Here is an 18,890-nt window from a genome sequence, read left to right on the forward strand (position 1 = left end):
CATTAAGGTTGATTCTACTTAGAAAAGGCAGCTTTTATCCATTCATCGTTTGAGTACTTTCCTACCTGAGGAATTGATTTTGGGTCCTATAGAAGTAAATATCCCACTGCTCTTCATAGGATTTTTCAGTGGCCAATGCCTCAGAATGGCCTCCTTACCACTAACAATTATTGCCAAGGAAGAATCCTCAGAGCATGGATGACAGTACATGAGAATGTGATCCTACAAGTCAGTAAACATGTTCTCACAAGAGCCAATTTATGGTAAGTTCCAGAGGGCTCCTGATCACAGATCTCTCCAAGTATCAGGCCTTCAAGTACACATATCAATGTCAGAGGGCCAAACATGGAGGCTAGGCCAGCATGGGGCATGCTTATTCTGCTCCTAAACCCTGGGAGAAGTGAAGGCTGCCTGCCTAATTTCCAAGAGTAGTGTATTCTCTTCCCAGGTAGGTGCCTGGACATCACCTGAGTAGAACATTCTCATGTACTGTCATCCATGACCCACTAGGCAAGACTCATGATCCAACCAGGATAGACATCAACGATTACACACAAAAGGTATGGATAGCTATGCTGCCTTACATAACCCATACTTCACTAATAAAGATGATTCATAAATTAGAAAAGCATATAACTGTCTGAAGATATTCTTTAGGTATTACAGATTATAAGTACATAGTCCAAGAATCAAGACATCTTAATGCAGAAGCAGTTTTCTTTTTTCCTCTCCTCCATTGCTTGTTTAGAAGGGAGCACATGGCCAGTTTATGTAAAGACTGGCTTTATGCTTCCTTCTAATACCTGGTTATCCAATCTACCTCTAGAGCACTTGTATGCATGGAAGGCCGGTATCAGGTACTCACTCGTATGTCCAGCACAGGGTCATTAGCTCATACATCTCTCTTGGACAGTCTGGAGGGCACCCCATCCTTTCTCCTTTCTCTAGCATGGCAGACACTTCACTTCCTTTCATTCCCTGAAAACAAACAAAATGCACCTGGACTTTTAAAAGACTTTTCAACCAAACAAACCAACAACTAACCACCCCTTCCTAAATGTAGATACAAAAGGAAGTGTGGTATTGGCTTTCCATTACATAAAATACAAAACCAAGCTTTTGGGATGCTAGCTGTCAAAGAGAAGTACCCATGGGACAACGCTTGTGTGTTCAGTGGGATAGGATGGGAATGTGGGCTTCTGTTCTGGTTCTTCAAACTGAAGGCTGGTTTCATGCTGTGCTCCACTAGTGAATGCTCATCCCTCTGTATCCCAGGATTGATGCACTTTCTTGTGTATATATTATACTTTATAAGAAGTCCAAAAAATATAACTGTGCTATTAATTTGGTCTTGTCTAAAATTATTATTTCTGCTTCAACTCTAGGGTTGTATATTGAATTCATATGTATAGGATGTATATTTAATATGTGTAATTCCAACAGAAACATAAATAATGTTTAGTTAGCAGTATACATTTCTTTTTTTCAATTTAGAATAAAGCAAGGTAATATTAACTGCCCAATGTCAAAAGGTAGTGTAAACTCTAAATAGGACCACAGATTTTGTGATTTTCAAATTCCTGTAAAGAGAATTTGTGTGCTTACTGAATGTTCTGGCCACGTAATTAAATAAAAAAAAACCAGTAGCTCACTCTATATGGCTTCTGTCCATAGGAAAATGCTTCCCACATCAGCACACCGAAACTCCAGACATCACTTTTGCTTGAGAACTTGTAGTAGTTGATACATTCTGGAGCATACCACTTTACAGGCCACTTCCCATGAGTCTGGGCCTGCAAGGAAAGCAGCAGAGTTGTTGATGCTGTTGCGCCCATTCCAAAGTACAGCAGTCCGATGGATACAGAGCAAAATTGTTCTCTACACTTTTCGAGGCTGTGCCATTTGGGAAACGGATCACCAGGTCGCTCTCCCATAGCACCTCTGGGTCGGTTTGAACTGACAACATTTTGCCTAATAGTTGAACACTTGACCATTATTCAGATTAAAAATAAACATCTAAAATAATGAAGTTCTTGGAAGAAAATATAGGAGCAACATGTTGGGACTTAATTTTCTTCCATGATCAATTATCAAACACAACAATGAATGCAACAAAAAACAAAACAGATAAGTAGGGCCTTTTTAAAAAATTAGAAACTTATGTTCAGTAGAAGATTTCATCAAAGATTTCATCAAAAGAGTGAAAAGACATTGTACAGCCTAAGAAACAATCTTTGGGAATGCCATAACTGCCAAGGGACTAATATTGAAAATATGTAGCAAACTTCTAAAACTTAACAAGAAAAAGAAAAATAACCCAATAAAAATCTATGCAAATATTGATGTGAACCAGGGGGTTTGGAGTGGAGACACAAAGACTCTGTAGACAACTGGGCATCCTATCACAGAAGGATCGCAAGGAAGGGACAAGCCAGCCAGGGTGCACTATAGCACTGATGAAACACAACATTCTTCTAGTTGTGTACTGCTTCCTCCCCTCAACTATCATGACCCCAGTTCTACATTACAAATCTGGTTAGACTGAAGCATGTACACTACTACACACAAGAGCTCTCAACATATGGAATCCAGGAACAGATAAACCCCCAGGTACAATAATTATGATACCATGAGGGTAGGGAGAAGGTAGGGAGAGAAAGGGGGAACCAATCGCAATGACTGACATATAACACCACCCCCTCTTCCTAGGGGGATAAAGAACCGAAAAGTGGGTGAAGGAAGACAGCAGATGCTGTAAGTTATGAAAATAATAATAATTTATAATTTCTCAACGATTCACGAGGGTAGGAAGGTCAGGGAGGGAGGGAAAAAAGAGGAGCTGATACCAAGGCTCAAGTAGAAAGAAAATGTTTTGAAAATGATGATGGCAACATATGTGCAAATGTGCTTGACAATTGATGCCTGGATTGTTATAAGAGCTGTAAGAGCCCCCACCCCAAATCATTTGCTTTTAAAAAATCAGTGCAAAGGAAATAAACAGATAATTCACCAAAGAGGATACTCAAAAGGCCAACAGATAAATGAAAAGATACTCAATGTCATTCACCATCAGAGAAATGCAGATCAAAACCACAATCATTCCTTACCTCTCAGATCTAAATATTGGTGTGAGTAGCTAAAACAGCAAGAAAAATAAAACTGAAGTAGACTCGGAGTCTTAAATGACATTCATGTTCATTTCAAACATAAAAAATATCGACAAAAACCACCACAAGGAGGTACTATTTCATTCTTACTAAGATAGCTAAGATTAATATCAATGACCCCAATTCTACCTTGCAAATCTGGCTAGACCAGAGGATGTACACTGGTACAGATAGGAACTGGAAACACAGGGAATCTAAGGTGGATGATCCCTTCAGGACCAGTGGTGTGAGTGGCGAAACTGAGCGGGTGGAGGGAGGGTGGGGTAGAAAGGGGGAACCGATTACAAGGATCTAGATAAAACCTTCTTCCTGGGGGACAAACAACAGAAAAGTGGGTGAAGGGAGAGGTCGGACAGTGCAAGATATGACAAAATAATAATTTATCAAGGGTTCATGAGGGAGGGGAAATAGGGGAGGGGGAAGGAGGGGAAAAATGAGGAGCTGATGCCAGGGCTTAAGTGGAGAACAAATGTTTTGAGAATGATGAGGGCTATGAATGTACGCATGTGCTTTACACAATTGATGTATATATGGATTGTGATGAGTTGTATGAGCCCCTAATTAAATGATTAAAAAAATGAGAACCCTTATCTTTTGTTCATAGGAATGCAAAATGGTACAGTTATTGTAGAAAATAGCCTAGGGGTTTCTATAAAAATATAAAGGTAGAGGAACCATATGACCTAGAAATTCTGCCACCAGGCCTCCAGAATGATAGCACAGTGTTTGAATGCTAGGCTGCTAACCAAAACGTTGGTGGTTATAAAAAAATGTGTGGCAGTCTGCTTCTATAAAGATATATGGCCTGGAAGATGTAGGGAATTTCTACTCTGTCCTATAGGATCTCCACGAGCTCGAATTGATTTTAAGGCAATCAATTTAGGTTTATTGGTCTGGGTTTCTACTCTGGGGATCTCATCAAAGTACCTGCCTGTAACACATGTAGGCATACCCGTGTGAACTCTGGTGGCATACTGGCTATGGATTGGGCTGCTAATCACAAGTTGGCAGTTCAAAATCACCGGCTGCTTCATGGATGCAAGATGAGGCGTTCTATTCCTGTAAATAGGTACAGTTTCAGAAACCCACAGGCACAGCTCTACCCTGTCCTATGTCACTGTGGAGCAGAAATGATTAGATGGCGATGAGTTGGTATTGAGATACGGGGATCACAGAATCCTTGGTGAAACGGCGATAAAAGTGCTTGGCTACCAACTGTAAGGCCAGTGGTGTGAACCCAACAGCCTCTGCGAGAGAAAGACACAGCATTGTGCTCTCATAAAGGTTTACAGCCCTGAAAATCCTGTGCAAGCAGTGCAGGTCCTCCCTGTGGGAGCACTATTAGTGAGAATTGACATGAAGACAGTGGGTTTGCTTTAGGTATGTTCATTAAAATACTATTCACAATGACTAAGAGATGATAGAAATATCTTAAGCATTCATCAATGGAGGAGTAGATAAGTAAAACGTGGTATATGCATACAATGGAACACTACTCAGCATTGAAAACAAGTTCTTGAAGTTTTGTGCAATATGGATGTGCCTGGAGGACATATTGAGCAAAAGAAATATTTTATGTGAAATGACAAGAAAGGCAAATTATATATCAAAACATACCCATTAGAGGTTACCTGGGATGAGACTGTGGGGGAGAAAGGGATTCCATTTCTATATAGTAGTGTTAGGTTTGATGGTAAATCAGGTAACACCAAATGAGAGTGAAGCGTGCACAGATTAATAGGGGTAAATGATGTCACTAAAATGGACACAAGACAAAGAATTGTTCATTGCTGTTGAATAAATCCATCACTTATAAAGCCCTCCCTCAATGCAAGAACACTTTGTTCTAATAACTGGAATTCTGTGATGCTCGCCTTCCCGACAGGATCACTGAAGATAAAATGGGTGCATAGGCAAATGTGGTGAAGAAAGCTGATGGTGCCTGACTATTAAAATATATAATGTCTGGGGCAGGGGTCATCAAACTTTTTAAACAGGGAGCCAGTTCACTGTCTCTCAGACCCATTGGAGGGCAGGACTATAGTGTATAAAAAATTTTTTTTAAACTATGAACAAATTCTTATGCACATATCTTATTTTGAAGTAAAAAACTCAAACGGGGCAAAAATACCCAGCAGGCCAGATAAATGTCCTTGGCAATCCGCATGTGGCCCACGGGCCACAGGGCTTGGTCTGGGGTCTTAAAGGTTTCAAGTTAAACAAGCGGACATCTAGTAGAGAAGCAACAAGCCCACATGGAAAAAGCACACCAGCCTATGTGATCATGAGGTGTCAAAAGGATCAGGTAATAGGCATAAAAAGACCCCAAATAAACAAATACATTGATCAAATGATGGAGGTTGGAATGGAAACCCAAAGCCCATCTGTAGACAACTGGACATCCCCTTACAGAAGGGTCACAAGGAAGGAGCGAGGCAGCCAGGGTGCAGCTTAGCACCAATGGAACACACATTCCTCTAGTTCTTGAATGCTTCCCCCCAGCCCCCATCATGACCACAGTTCTACCTGATAAATTTGGCTAGACCAGAACATGTACAATGGGACAGATAAGAGCTCTCGACACATGGAACCCAGGACAGATAAACCTCTCAAGAACAGTAATGGGAGTAATGGTACCATTGGGAATCGCCTACAATGATCGACATATAACCCACTCCCCAGGGGGACAAACAACAGAAACATGGGCAAAGGGAGACAGTGGATGGTGTAAGATATGAAAATAATGATAATTTATAATTTATCAGGAGTCCAAGAGGGTGAGAGAGTGGGGAGAGAGGAAAAAAAGAGGAGCTAATACCAAGGGCTCAAGAAGAAAATGTTTTGAAAATGATGATGGCAACATATGACAAATGAGTTTGATACAATTGATTTATGGATTGTTATAAGAGCTGTAAGAGGACCCAATAAAATGATTAATTAATTTTTTTAAAGAGTTTAAGAGTCAGTGGTTGGTGTACAATATGAAAACAATAATCATTTATAATTTATCAATGGGTCATGAGAGTGGGAGGGAGGGAAAAAAGGAGCGGATACCAAGGAATCATACAGAACATACATGTTTAGAAAAGGATTATGGCAACACACGTACAAACATGCTTGATACAATTGATGTAAGGAATGGTATAAGAGTTGTAAGAGCCCCCAATAAAATGATTTTTAAAAATCAAAAAGGGAAGAACATGCCCAGCATATTTCAAGCTGAAATAACCAAAGGAAAACATTATGCCTCGAGTTACAATATTGAAAGATTCTAGGTGCAAAAAAGCCTGCATGATGCAGAAGGCAACAAAAGAAGGTGGAAGGAATCCATGGAGCCACTCTATTAAAAAAAGTTCTATCCCTTTAAGAGCAGATGACCAAGAATTGATAGCACTGAAGGGGAAAAAATCCAAGCTGGTTTGAAGGCCGTGATGTAAAACTAGACTCCAGAAATTAAGGAATAGCAATTGAGATGTTTCAACAAATAGAGGAAATCATATAAGTGCTTACTTGTCTATGCGAGAAATCTGGAAAACATCTGGAAGAGCTCCAATGTGTGCCCATTGGAAAGGTGACTCCACAGAATGTGGACTTGATCAAATATTATTATTATTATTAAGCAAATAATATTATTAAATGATATATAAGCAAAAGTAAACTGAAGGTAATTTTTTAAAAAACAGTTGAAGCAGTACATCAACATGGAATTGCCAGAAATTAAAGCTACATTCACGAGTACATGGTCTATCCCTACGGATATCAAACTGATCTTACCTGAAGACAAAAAACACCAGGAAAACGTTGATCTGTGTTTTATTTACTATGCAAAAACATTCAGCTATGTGAACCAGAACAAATTATAATGTTGTGATGAATGTAAATTCCAGAACACTCAGTTATGCTCCCAAGAAACCGAAAGATCTATGCTCCAACAGACCTGGTTTGAAATCAGGACATCCACGAGACCAGGTTGTATCTTATCAGTATATGCAAATGGAATAACATTGCTCACTGAAAATAATGCAGGCCCGAAGCACTTACTGATGAAAATCAAAGACTACAACAGTATGGGTTGCCCCTCAACATTCAGAAAACAAAATACTCACCAATTTGATGTAATTCCAACCCACATCCCAACACAATTCTTCCAAGAAATGGAAAAACTAGTCACCAACTTTTATGGAAAGGAAATAAACCCTCAACGAATAAAACACTACTAAAAAATAAAAACAAAGTAGGTGGTGTTTTCACTCCCAGACTTAAAACCCTTTTAGATATTCACGGTAATCAAAATGCCTGGTGCTGGACAACGGTAGCTATGACAACCAGTGGATTGGAATTGAGAACCCAGAAATAAAATGAAGTATCTAGAGACATCTAATCTTTGGTAAAGGACTAAAATGCGAATGGTGCTGGAAAAACTGGATCTCCACCTACAAAAGATTGAAACAGGACCCACACTGCCCACCATGTACAAAAACGAACTCAAGATGGATCAAAGACCTAAATATAAACCACACAATCATAAAGACCATCAGCCAAAAAACAGGAATAAACTAATAAGGACATAATGAAAAATATCCACATTATAGAAGACAAAATACAGAAGTGGGACCTGCTAGAAACACAACACATATGTACATAAAAAATACTTCTTCAAAAGAGTTCACAGAGAACCCACAGATTGCAAGATATTTTATAGTGATATTACATCAGGTAGAGTGCTAATCTCAAAATCTATAGAATATTACAACATCCTAAGAAATATAAAAATTAATCAATAAGTGGGCCTAAGACATGAATAGACAATTTACCAATGACAACATCCAGGAAGCCAAAAATCATATGAAGAAATATTCATGTTCATTAGCAATAAGAGAAATACAATTAAAACAACAATGAGATATCACTTCATACAGACAATTTTAGCAAAATTCAATAAAACAGAAAATATAAATTCTGAAGAGGATGTGGAGACCAGAATGGTTCACAGTGCTGGTGGGACTGTGGAGTTATACAGCCACTATGGAAACAGGAATGGCACTTCCTTAAGCAAATGTAACTCCCAATGCTTCATGATCCAACTATCTCTCTACCAGGTATCTACCCTAAAGAAACAAAAAGAGCAAAACATGCACAGACAAACACAGGCTTACATGTATTGCAGCAATTTTCATAATAGCAAAAACTCTGATTGTAGAGGAATGGATAAATCAAGTCAGGTACATTCCTACTATAGAATATTATACATCAATAAAAACAATGACAACTCTTAACACTGAAAGACATGGACAAAACCGTAGAACACGATGCTTAGTAGTTAGCCAATCTTATTATAAGGAAAAACGAAGAAAAAGAAATGTGGTTTTTAAACCAAGAAAAGAAGACTTTGATATCTAGAAAAAGGCCAAGGACAGAGTGAGAACAGGGATGGGGAGGGAAAAAATCTATCAGAAAAGAATTCACAGAGTCCGGATAAAAAATAAATTAATCAATTAACTTAGTTTTCATAGTTTAATTGGCTCTAAAATGTTTCCATAGAATCTGCAATCAATTATCCTAGAAGCAGTAATCAATAGAACAAATGATGCATTGCATTAAGTGTATCTGTTCACCAGATCTCTTTAATGTGTTGAAAAGCAAGGATTCTACTTGGAGGCTTAAGCCTGACTCAAGACATAGCATTCTCAACCACTTCATTCACATGTGAAAGGTGGCTATTGAAGAGGGAAGACCAAAGAAAAATGGATGTATCTGAACTAAGCTGCTTGTGAAAAACACTGATGGTGCCACGGACTGTCAAAAGAAGAAGCAGGTCTGTCTCGGAAGAAGTGTCAGAAAGCTCCTGAGAGATGACTTTGGCAAGACTGTCTCACGTACTGTGGACATGTTATCAGGAGAGACTCTTTCCCAGAGAAGGGCATGGTGCGTGGTACAGTGAAGAGGCGGTGGAAACGAGGAAGCCCTGTGACTGGACGGACTGACACAGTGGCTGCAACAACAGGCTCAGCCAGAAGAACTGTGAGGACGCCGCAGGACGGGGCAGTGCTTTGCCTGTTGCGCACTGGATCGCTACACGTAGAACCAGCTGCACAGCAACAGGAAAGTGGCCAGAGGGAGAGAACCACTGTTACTGTGTTAAGAAACGGGTGTATTTATAAACGAACAGCTTTATGGTCATGTAAATCTTGAGGAAATTAAAGAAGTCCCTCCTCCTCTGAAAGGTAGTACAGACCTACATGGTCACATGCACCTTCAATGTCGTGCACTGTTATACGATATTCTAGTGACAGAACTGATAGTGCCAATCATTTAAAGGGGAAAAATAACTCAAATCAAGAATACTATTGAGGAACATTTAAAAATATATTATTGCTAAACATTCAATATTTGAAAGGAAGATGCCTTAATTGGTTTTTGTCGAGAAGTTTTAAAACACATGGAAATCGTAACATCAGATATGTGTGTGTTTTAAATGAGTAGCTTGTTGCTAATTATGTCCTGGAAAGTATGAAAGTTCATTGCTAAATTGTCACCTTGCACTTGACTAGCTAACGTTGCTTTACAAAATCTCAGTGCACAGCTAAAAGGTTATGTGATAGCACTGCATTTACATTTGCAAGGGTTTTATACTTAGACTTTATTAAAAGAAATGGCAGTAGTATAACAATTTGATTAGTGTGAATATTTTCAAGCATTCAAACACATTTTGCTCAAGTAGAAAAAAGAAAAAGAAAACGGTTTCCTGGGTGAATTAGCTTTGAAAAATGCAACACACCAAAAACCTCTACAGAGACTCGTGATGCAGAATGGTGTGGTAACTGCTCTGAAAATCCTCCTGGGAAGAAGGCTGATCCCCTCCCTCTTCCAATGGACTCAATGAAGAAAGTTCAGCTTTCTTATTCTTTACATTTTTAATGAGTCATCAATTACTACTCAAAGAGTGTTGTATACATATTAAACTATTTCCATTAAAAATAATATCAAAGCTAAATACAATTTTTATAAGTAATAATTTCTAAATAGTTTTTAAGTGATAAAGTCACATCCTGAAGCCCACTGTAATAAAATAAAGAAAGATGAAACACATTTATAATTGTTACTAATTTATAATGTTCTTAGGTAATTTTACAAAGTTGTTCCTACCTTGTAGTAGTTTTCATCAGCACGCAGTGCTTTGGAAAGTCCAAAATCACTGATTTTGGCATAATGCTGAGTAACCAGTAACACATTCCTTGCAGCTAGATCTCTGTGAACAAAATTGCACTCCTCCAAATATTTCATTCCCATAGAAACCTGATGAACCAGCTCTATTATGTTCTTATCTTTGACGTGCCTGAAAGTCACAAATGTGTAATTAGTAGTAGTGGACCATGGTCTATTTAAGTACAGTGAGCCACATTTCCTCTTCCACACAAATAATTAATTCACTAACTTCCTATTTTCTTAAACAAAAATAACACAAGTTATGTTAAGGGTCTTGTTAACATGTAGTTGTTCAACATTGGATGCTGTTGTTTTCTTGTCCAATGGGCAAGATTTTCATGGTGCGTTTGGAATTTCATGAAAGGCTATATAATGACTTATAAAAAAATTAGGCTTCTGTACATATCATTGAACCAACATTCAACAATTAAGTACACCTTGAGTCTCAGTTTATCTTTATATCTCTGGGAATAACAATCTGTTCCTCTTACGGAGCTGATAAAGATGCAGTCTGAATGAAGTAGAAGCATAAGGTAGCAAATAGAAAGAGTTCATTTACTACAGAGTAGAGCTGCTCCACAGGGTTTTCTTGATGATAATTTCTTATAACACACATTACCAGGCTTTTCTTCTGCAGCTCTGCTGAGTAGGATCAAATTGCTAACCTTTAGCAGTCTGACCCAGTTGGTCAAATAGTGACTATGATTCTGTTTTACTCGATGTGAGTTCCTCCATCCTGGTAATAATTTGACTTTGGCACAACATGATTACTTTTTTAAATGAACTAGTATTTTCAGAAGCAGTTGCTAGTGGAAGCTTATCGGTATGACTGTCAATCAGATGTGTAAAACTGTTATCTCTGAGTAAAATGTTTCTTTAAGAGAGTGTGTTCTACTCAGCCACAAAAAGGATGAAGTTCTGATGCATGCTATGACAGCGGTTAGCCATGAAAAGATTGTGCTTAGTGAAATGAGTCAGACACAAAGAAATTTTTTCCTAGATCACCCTTAGATTAAATATCTAGACTAAGAAAGAGCAGAAAGGTTTACTTGTGCTTACCAGGGACAGGCAGGAGGGGGGAAATACGAGTCATTGCTTAGGGAGCCCTGAGCTTTTCTCGAAGGTGATGAAAAATTTGGAAACAGATATTGGTGATGATTTTACAACATGGTGAATATATTAATGTCACTGAATTACACATGTAAAAATGGCTTCAATACAGATACTTTGTCGAACATACTTCCACACAGAAAAATAAAAGATATTTCTGCCTCTGTGAATAGCAGATATTATGAAGCTGAATCCATCACTGGCCACAAAATGAGTAAGAAAATGAAGATAAAATTATTAGTTTTCTCTGAAGCAGAACAAAACAGACTTTGATCCAAAGGGGCAGTTCTTTGTGCTCCCCTCATAGATTGATGAGTGCTGATGAACATTGAGAAGAAGTGGGGAGCAGAGAAAGGAAGCAGAGGGGCTCTGGTGCTCCCACTACTGGCTTCTGCACCTCAGGGAGGCAGTAAGAGTAAAGATACCTGTTTTGCTGCAAGTATTTATTAAGAGGCCCGAGCTCTGCCATCTCCATGACCAGCATCCAGGACTCGGCCTCACAGATCCCAATCATACGGACAATGTAAGGGTTATCGAGCTGCTGCATAACATTGGCTTCTAATAACAATTCATCCTTGAGCGCAGGGTCATTGGCTTCATTCTTTAGTATTTTCACAGCAACTGTTTTTGTGACTCTGCAAAAGAAACCGTAACATAAAAGACATTTTAAATGACTCATTTGAATGTGTTCACTTTCTCTGAGATATCATCCCTACGCAGAAATGGTTTCATAGAAATATCCTTCATTAAAGAATAAAAAAATCATATCATTGTGTGCTCACCTCCCCGATACGATCAATGAAGACAAATGGGTGCATAAGCAAATGTGGTGAAGAAAGCTGATGATGCCCAGCTATCAAAAGAGATAACATCTGGGGTCTTAAAGGCTTGAAGGTAAAAAGTGGCCATCTAACTCAGAAGAAACAAAACCCACATGGAAGAAGGACATCAGCCTGTGTGACCATGAGGTGTTGAAGGGATCAGGTATCAGGCATCAAACAACAAAAAATCATATCATTGTGAATGGGGGGGCAGGTTCGGAGTGGGGACTAAAACCCATCTGTAGGCAACTGGGCATCCCCTTACAGAAAGGGTAGGGCGGGAGGCGGGAGGGGAAGAGAAGGCCCGGTCAGGGTGCAGTGTAGCAATGATGAAACATACAACTTTCCTCTAGTTCCTAAATGCTTTCTCCCTACCCACTATCATGATCCCAGTTCTACCTTACAAATCCAACTAGACCAGTGGAAATACACTGGTACAGATAGGAACTGGAAACAGAGAATCCAGGATGGACGATCCCTTCAGGACCAGTACTGAAAGTGGAGATAACTGGAGGGTGGGGTTGAAAGGGAGAATCGATTAAAGGGATCTCTATATAACCTCCTCCCTGCAGTATGGACAACAGAAAAATGGGTGAAGGGAGACAATGAAAGTGTAAGATATGACAAAACAATAATTTATAAATTATCAAGAGTTCATGAGGGAAGGGGGAATGGAGAGGAAGGGGAAAAAAATGAGGAGCTGATGCCAGGGACTTAAGTGGAGAGCAAATGTTTTGAGAATGATGAGGGCAATGAAGGTACAAATGTGCTTTACACAATTGATGTATGTGTGGATTGTGATAAGAGTTGTATGAGGCCCCAATAAAATGATTAAAAATAAATATCTTTCAACATACAGAATGTGTTAAGAAGCCATGTAATAATTTAAAAACTTTTAACTGTGTTCTCTTATTTTTACTTAAATTACTTAAAACTAATGAGTGTCCTGTTGAATAATGCCCCAAACAAGCAGAACACATAAATTGTTAGAATGTTCAAGTAACTTTCAAACAAACCTTATAAGCTATGACATACATAGATTTCTATAACATCTTACAATTTTTATTACAGATTATGCATAATGTAGACAAACACACTGTTGTTAACTGCCATCATGTTATCCCAACTCATGGTGACTCCATTCACAATGGAATAAAATGCGGTCGGGCCATTTATCATGCACTTGACCAGTTGCATATTTCATTGTGGTGATCTATAGTGTTTTCAGTGGCTCATATTCAGAAGCAGATAACCAGGCCATTCTTCTTACTCCATCTTAGTGTAGATACTCCAATGAAACCTCTTCAGCATTTTAGCAATACACACAAGCCTCCATTAACAGGTGATAGCTGTACATGTACAGAGGCCAGGAACATAACCAAGTTCTCCCACGTGAGAGGTGAAAATTCTAACAATGAACCACCAATGCCTTATATGAATATTAAATTAATGTAATATACATTGGAAATGAATTCTCAAATGCAGAACTAAAAAGCATTCAAGAAGTTAAATTATTTTTCTAATAAACCATCACATAATTTGGTTTGAATTTCTTAAAAAGATTCCAATATGGTAGGCATAAATAAATGGAACTTAATTATGCATAGTTTTAAAAACTTGAGTGCCTCTGTGACATATTCCCCATAGTTATTGGTGTTAGGCACTGTCAAATCAATCCTGATTCCTAGCAACCCTACGCACAACAGAACAAATCACCGCCTTGTCTTGTGCTAGCCCCACAATTGTTATGTTTGATCCCAGACTTGGGCCCATTGTGCCCGTCCATCCCATCAAGTATCTTTCTCCTTTTTGCCACCCGTCTTCTTTACCAAGCATGACGTCCTTGGCAGGAATTGTTCTTTCCTGGCAATATGTCCAAAGCACGTGAGATGAAGTTTTGCCATTCTTATTTCTAAGGAGCATTATGGCGGTACTGCCCCAAAGACAGATCTGTTTGTTTGGGGGGTTTTTTTGGCAGTCCGTGGAACTTTCCGTATTCCTTGCCAGAACCATAATTTAAATGCATCAATTCTATCATTAATATCACATGCGAGTTAAATTTTCTGTAGACTATTCAACAACAGCTGCAGCAGTACATTGACAGGGAGCTGCCAGAAATTCAAGCCAGATTCCCAAGAGGTCATGGAACAAGGAATATCATTGCTGAAGTAAGATGTATTTTCCCACAGCTGGAGGACAGTAAAGGAACTGTCCAACAAAATAGATAAAAGGGAAAAATAACATGATAAATAGAAACGCAAGGCTCACAGAGCCATTTATCCCTCCGCCCTTCAATTAACCTCACATGTGTTTATCGGCCAGGTTGGCACAATAAACTACCTCAGCTGATAACAGAAAGGAAGGATCAGTAGTTGAAATACAGAGCCTTGATGACAGGAATGAAGTTGGAGATAGCAAGACAGAACTTGCAAGACCACACGTTCAACAATTGTGGAAAGGGATATGGCACTACCGAACACAACTGGGAAGGAGTCTGGAAAACACAGCTGCCAGATAGAATCTTCTATCAAACTTAGCCAGTCTCTGCCAGAATCTAACCGAGACCCACCCCACCCCGGGTGCTCCAAAAGGTGTGTATGGGGGTGCTGGAGTTTTGTGTGTGTTTTTTTATCAAAAGAAAAAAAATCAAAAACAATCTTGGAGCACCCAGAAATCAGTATACCGGTGAGTCTAGGTGGGTCTCTCTCCCCAAGCTGGGACTTACCTCCTCTAAGCCTCCCCCTTATTAGAAGTCCCATGTACCTCGTGCCTCCATTCCTACTGCCTATTTACCCCTTGGAGTGCCTGTGTGGAGGGCAGATCCCATGGCTGGGGCAGAATCTCCATACCTCTCCACTTTTTTCTGGTGTGACCCTACTGTAGGAGCGCAGTTCCCACACCAAAAGATCAGCTCCCTTAGAGCAGGTAAGGGGTTACCAAACCAATAACCCCTTGTTATAAACATAATAACATTGGTCTTTGGGGCTCTCCCTATATTATATAGTAGGTCAATAAGTGATCCTGATAGAATTATAGATATATTTTCTACCTACCCCACCCACTATTACCTCAATACCCCACTCCAACCTTCTCAGCGAGACATAGTTTCACATAAACTCACAAGTACTAGAACACCTCTTAAAATCCTCCTTTCCAATTTATAAAAGATTACTATAACCAAAAGACTACTTATTATTTATACCATCACTGAAACCCTGCTCTCATGATACTATCCCCTCTTTGTGCTACCTTTCCACTCTATCATTTCTTCCTAATTTCCACACAATACAATTTCCAGCCCCTATCTTATCTTCCTCTTCTAACACAAAGAGCTACACTACCACCCCAAACATACACAACCCAAGCACTACACACCGTGTACAGCTGGACCATATGTCATGCAAATAGCCAACAGTAGTAACCACAGAAAATTAAGATGAAAGTCAACAACTGGAGATTACCGAAACCCAATAGAATGCACAGAAAAAGAAGCCCTGGAACTACCAGAAATAGAATACAGAAGAATGATGTTTAGAACCGTACAAGAGATCTGGGGAGCAATCCAGAAAACAAAGGAGGAAACTGAGATACTAAAAACTTCCACCCAAAATGAACCCCCAAACTAAAAATTGAGATATAAATAAATAACAGAAACAATTAAAAGGGTACAGGACTTGAGCAATAGAATTGAAGAAAGGGAAAATTGAATTAAGGAACTCAAAGACAACCATGAGACTTCAGCAAACATGAGAAACAATCAAATAAAAACCCAAAAGAATCTGAAGAAAGCCTGCTGATGTTGTGGGACACTATGAAGAGAAAAGATATATATCTCATCAGAATGCCTGGACAGGAAGAAACAGACAAGGCTACAGATAAAATGACAAAATCCATGGGAGAAAATTTCCCCAATATCACAAAGGAGGAGATGATAACCTTTCAGGAAGCAGAGAGAGTACCAAACAGGTTAGACCCTAGAAAAAATATATCCAGGCATGTAATAATCACTTGTTGGCCTTTTGGCTAAGATCAAGTGTAGTATCAAGCCATATAATAGTCAAATTATCCAAAGAGAGAGAATCTGGAGAGCAACCAGAGAGGTAAAAATAGTCACCTACAAAGGTAAAGAGATAAGAATAAGCTAAGCCCCCTCCATAGAAACCATGAGGGAAAGAAGAAAATGAAGTAATACGTAGCAAACTTTGGAGAGAAAAAAACTGTCAAACAAGAATTCTACATTCAAAAAGACAATCCATTAAATATGAAGTTAAAATAAACTTGAACAGACCCATAGTAAAAGAAGAAATAGACAAGGTCATCTATAAAGCATAGTATATCACCTTTAAACTGATAGAGTTAGTTTGTATGCTTAATAGATGCATTTACTATAGTTATTCCAGGAGTAACCAAAGTGACATTTCAAAATAATTTTTCAAGGAGTTAACTTGCTAGGTTAAAGATGAGGCTTTCTCTCACATAAAGGTTTACAGCCTTGGAAACCCACAGGAGAAGTTCTATTTTCCCTGTTGGATTTGTTATGAGTCAGAATCAATTCAGTAACAGTGGGTGTTTTGGGGAAGTCAAATTGTATGATATTATTATTAAATGAGCATTCTGCAGTGTGATGCTGTGGGTTTGGCATTGGTCTGCCAACCACCAGGTTGGCAGTTCAAACCCCACCAGTCACTCTGTGGGAGAAAGACGAGGTTATCAGCTTCTATGAATATTCAGTTTCAAAAACCCTATATATTGCCACTATGAGTTAGAATCAACCCATTGGTAGTGAGTTTGATACATGTATACTTAGCAATGTAACATACACTTTTATGGTACAGAAAATGGTATGATGATATAAAAAGGACTTACTTCTTCATTTTGTAATAACCCTTTTTCACAGTACCAAAGTTTCCAGAGCCAAGCTCTTTGTCTTCCAGGGTCAACAGCTTTCGGTCCAGATAGACCTCTTTTGGCCTGATTTCCTCGGGGTCTGCATAGGGGCTTTCATACACTTCAGTGTCCATGGGCAAGGCTTCTCTCTGGAGACCTGCAGTGTATTCAAGAGACACACAATCTTTGGGCTAGATCCTTTGTCCCACCTCTCTTCCTAAGGCCACACTGAACCATGGGCACAATGGACCCTATGAAAACACAAGGTAGTGCCTCTTATAATTTATTGGTCAGTAGCAAAGGAGTGCTGATGACTCTGCCCTACTTGACTTCTATTCTTGCAGTAATATATGGTAAATTCCTCTTCCTATGAGCCATCAAGAGGGGTCATTGACACCAAAGGCAGGCACATTATATTGAGCTCTCTTAATGCTCTTATTGCGGTTTTAACCTATGTCTGAAATTTCTCTCTGACATGCTGCTTGTTAAGAGATGAAGTCTATGTCACTCCCCCCTGGTGCCTTTTATAATGTTTTTAGCCATTATATTATCAGAAATGACATATATGATTTCCAAAGTAAGGTTATAAAATACTCTGACACCCCTGACTCTTTTGCTGGAAATTTTGCTTTTGAAGCCTCCAGATGGCATGTACTGCATCTAATGTCCCAGGGCCACCGAGGTGTAAGGAAGACCAGGGCAGACAAGATGGAGAGAGCAGAGAGGTCTTGAGACTAAAGATGGAGAAATGCCCCACCAACAACCCAAGAGTTCCACTACTGCTTCTGCCCCTTGCATTCCAGTGCTACTAGCAATCAGATTTATACATAATGAGAGATACTCTGAAACAGCAGCCATAATTGCTGTTTCATACAATGCAACATTCAAAGCGAGGGAGCTGGTGCCATACTATTTCACTCAATGGAACACCTTGGTCCATAAATAAATGATGTCTGCTACTGCTTTTAGACAATAGTGTTGGTAGTGACAGACAGTGGGGAGAGCTACCTAGGTAGTGCTACCAATCTATGTTACCATGGAAAGTGTTTCCTTTCTCTGGATGCCAAGTAATTAAAGTGGCTTTCTCACCTCGTTCAGTGGTCCAGGGTCCTCGGTCTGGCTCGTAAGGATTAAACACAGAACTTTCTGGCCGGTTCCCATGGGATGGGGATGGCTGAAGTACACAAACAATAACAAGTTATTTTCCTTCATCAATACACTATTGAGCTGATCTGCGTAAGTATTTTAATCTTCAAATAATCACGATTACATTCATGCAAAGGAGGCAACGGAAAGAATGAGGAATGAAGAGAGAAGAATATCAAAGCTTATCTAACTTTTCAGGCAACTGCTTGGACACTGGAGGATTTAATAAAATTCATTCTACTCCCATTCAAGGAGCTCTACAAGTATGTCAGAAGGCATATTTAGAGAGTCACCTCTACTTGTTTAGAGAAAGCTCTTCCCATGTGTCTGCCTTCTCCAAGCCTACGTCTACACCCCAAAAGATGTTGTGGATTTTTATTTTCTCCTTGAGTTCATTCTCCTCTTTTAACTGTTCCTCTGTTTGATACAACATGGAAGTTGCTGTCAAGTGAAATTGAAATGTCTGCCTGCTCCTTCTACTAACTCCTCAACTTCAAAACATTCCTTGCTTTCTAGTTTCTGCTTAAATTTGTATGTTTGGTCGAGGTCTAGC

General features: G+C 39.2%; 1 protein-coding gene across 1 annotated transcript in view; it reads right to left on the bottom strand.

Moving 5' to 3' along the window:
* Nucleotides 1-18,890, bottom strand: part of SYK (spleen associated tyrosine kinase) — a 77,714-nt gene that overhangs the window by 6,590 nt on the left and 52,234 nt on the right. The window contains exons 8-13 of the mRNA XM_075550860.1: nucleotides 18,281-18,365; nucleotides 17,171-17,348; nucleotides 11,909-12,118; nucleotides 10,314-10,503; nucleotides 1,653-1,793; nucleotides 866-978 (exon numbers count right to left, since the gene is read on the bottom strand). Of these exons, the coding sequence (XP_075406975.1) occupies nucleotides 866-978; nucleotides 1,653-1,793; nucleotides 10,314-10,503; nucleotides 11,909-12,118; nucleotides 17,171-17,348; nucleotides 18,281-18,365 (917 nt within the window). The remainder of the gene's footprint in view (nucleotides 1-865; nucleotides 979-1,652; nucleotides 1,794-10,313; nucleotides 10,504-11,908; nucleotides 12,119-17,170; nucleotides 17,349-18,280; nucleotides 18,366-18,890) is intronic.

This window comes from Tenrec ecaudatus, chromosome 5, assembly GCF_050624435.1.
Source record: "Tenrec ecaudatus isolate mTenEca1 chromosome 5, mTenEca1.hap1, whole genome shotgun sequence".
NCBI classification, from domain to species: Eukaryota; Metazoa; Chordata; class Mammalia; order Afrosoricida; family Tenrecidae; genus Tenrec; species Tenrec ecaudatus.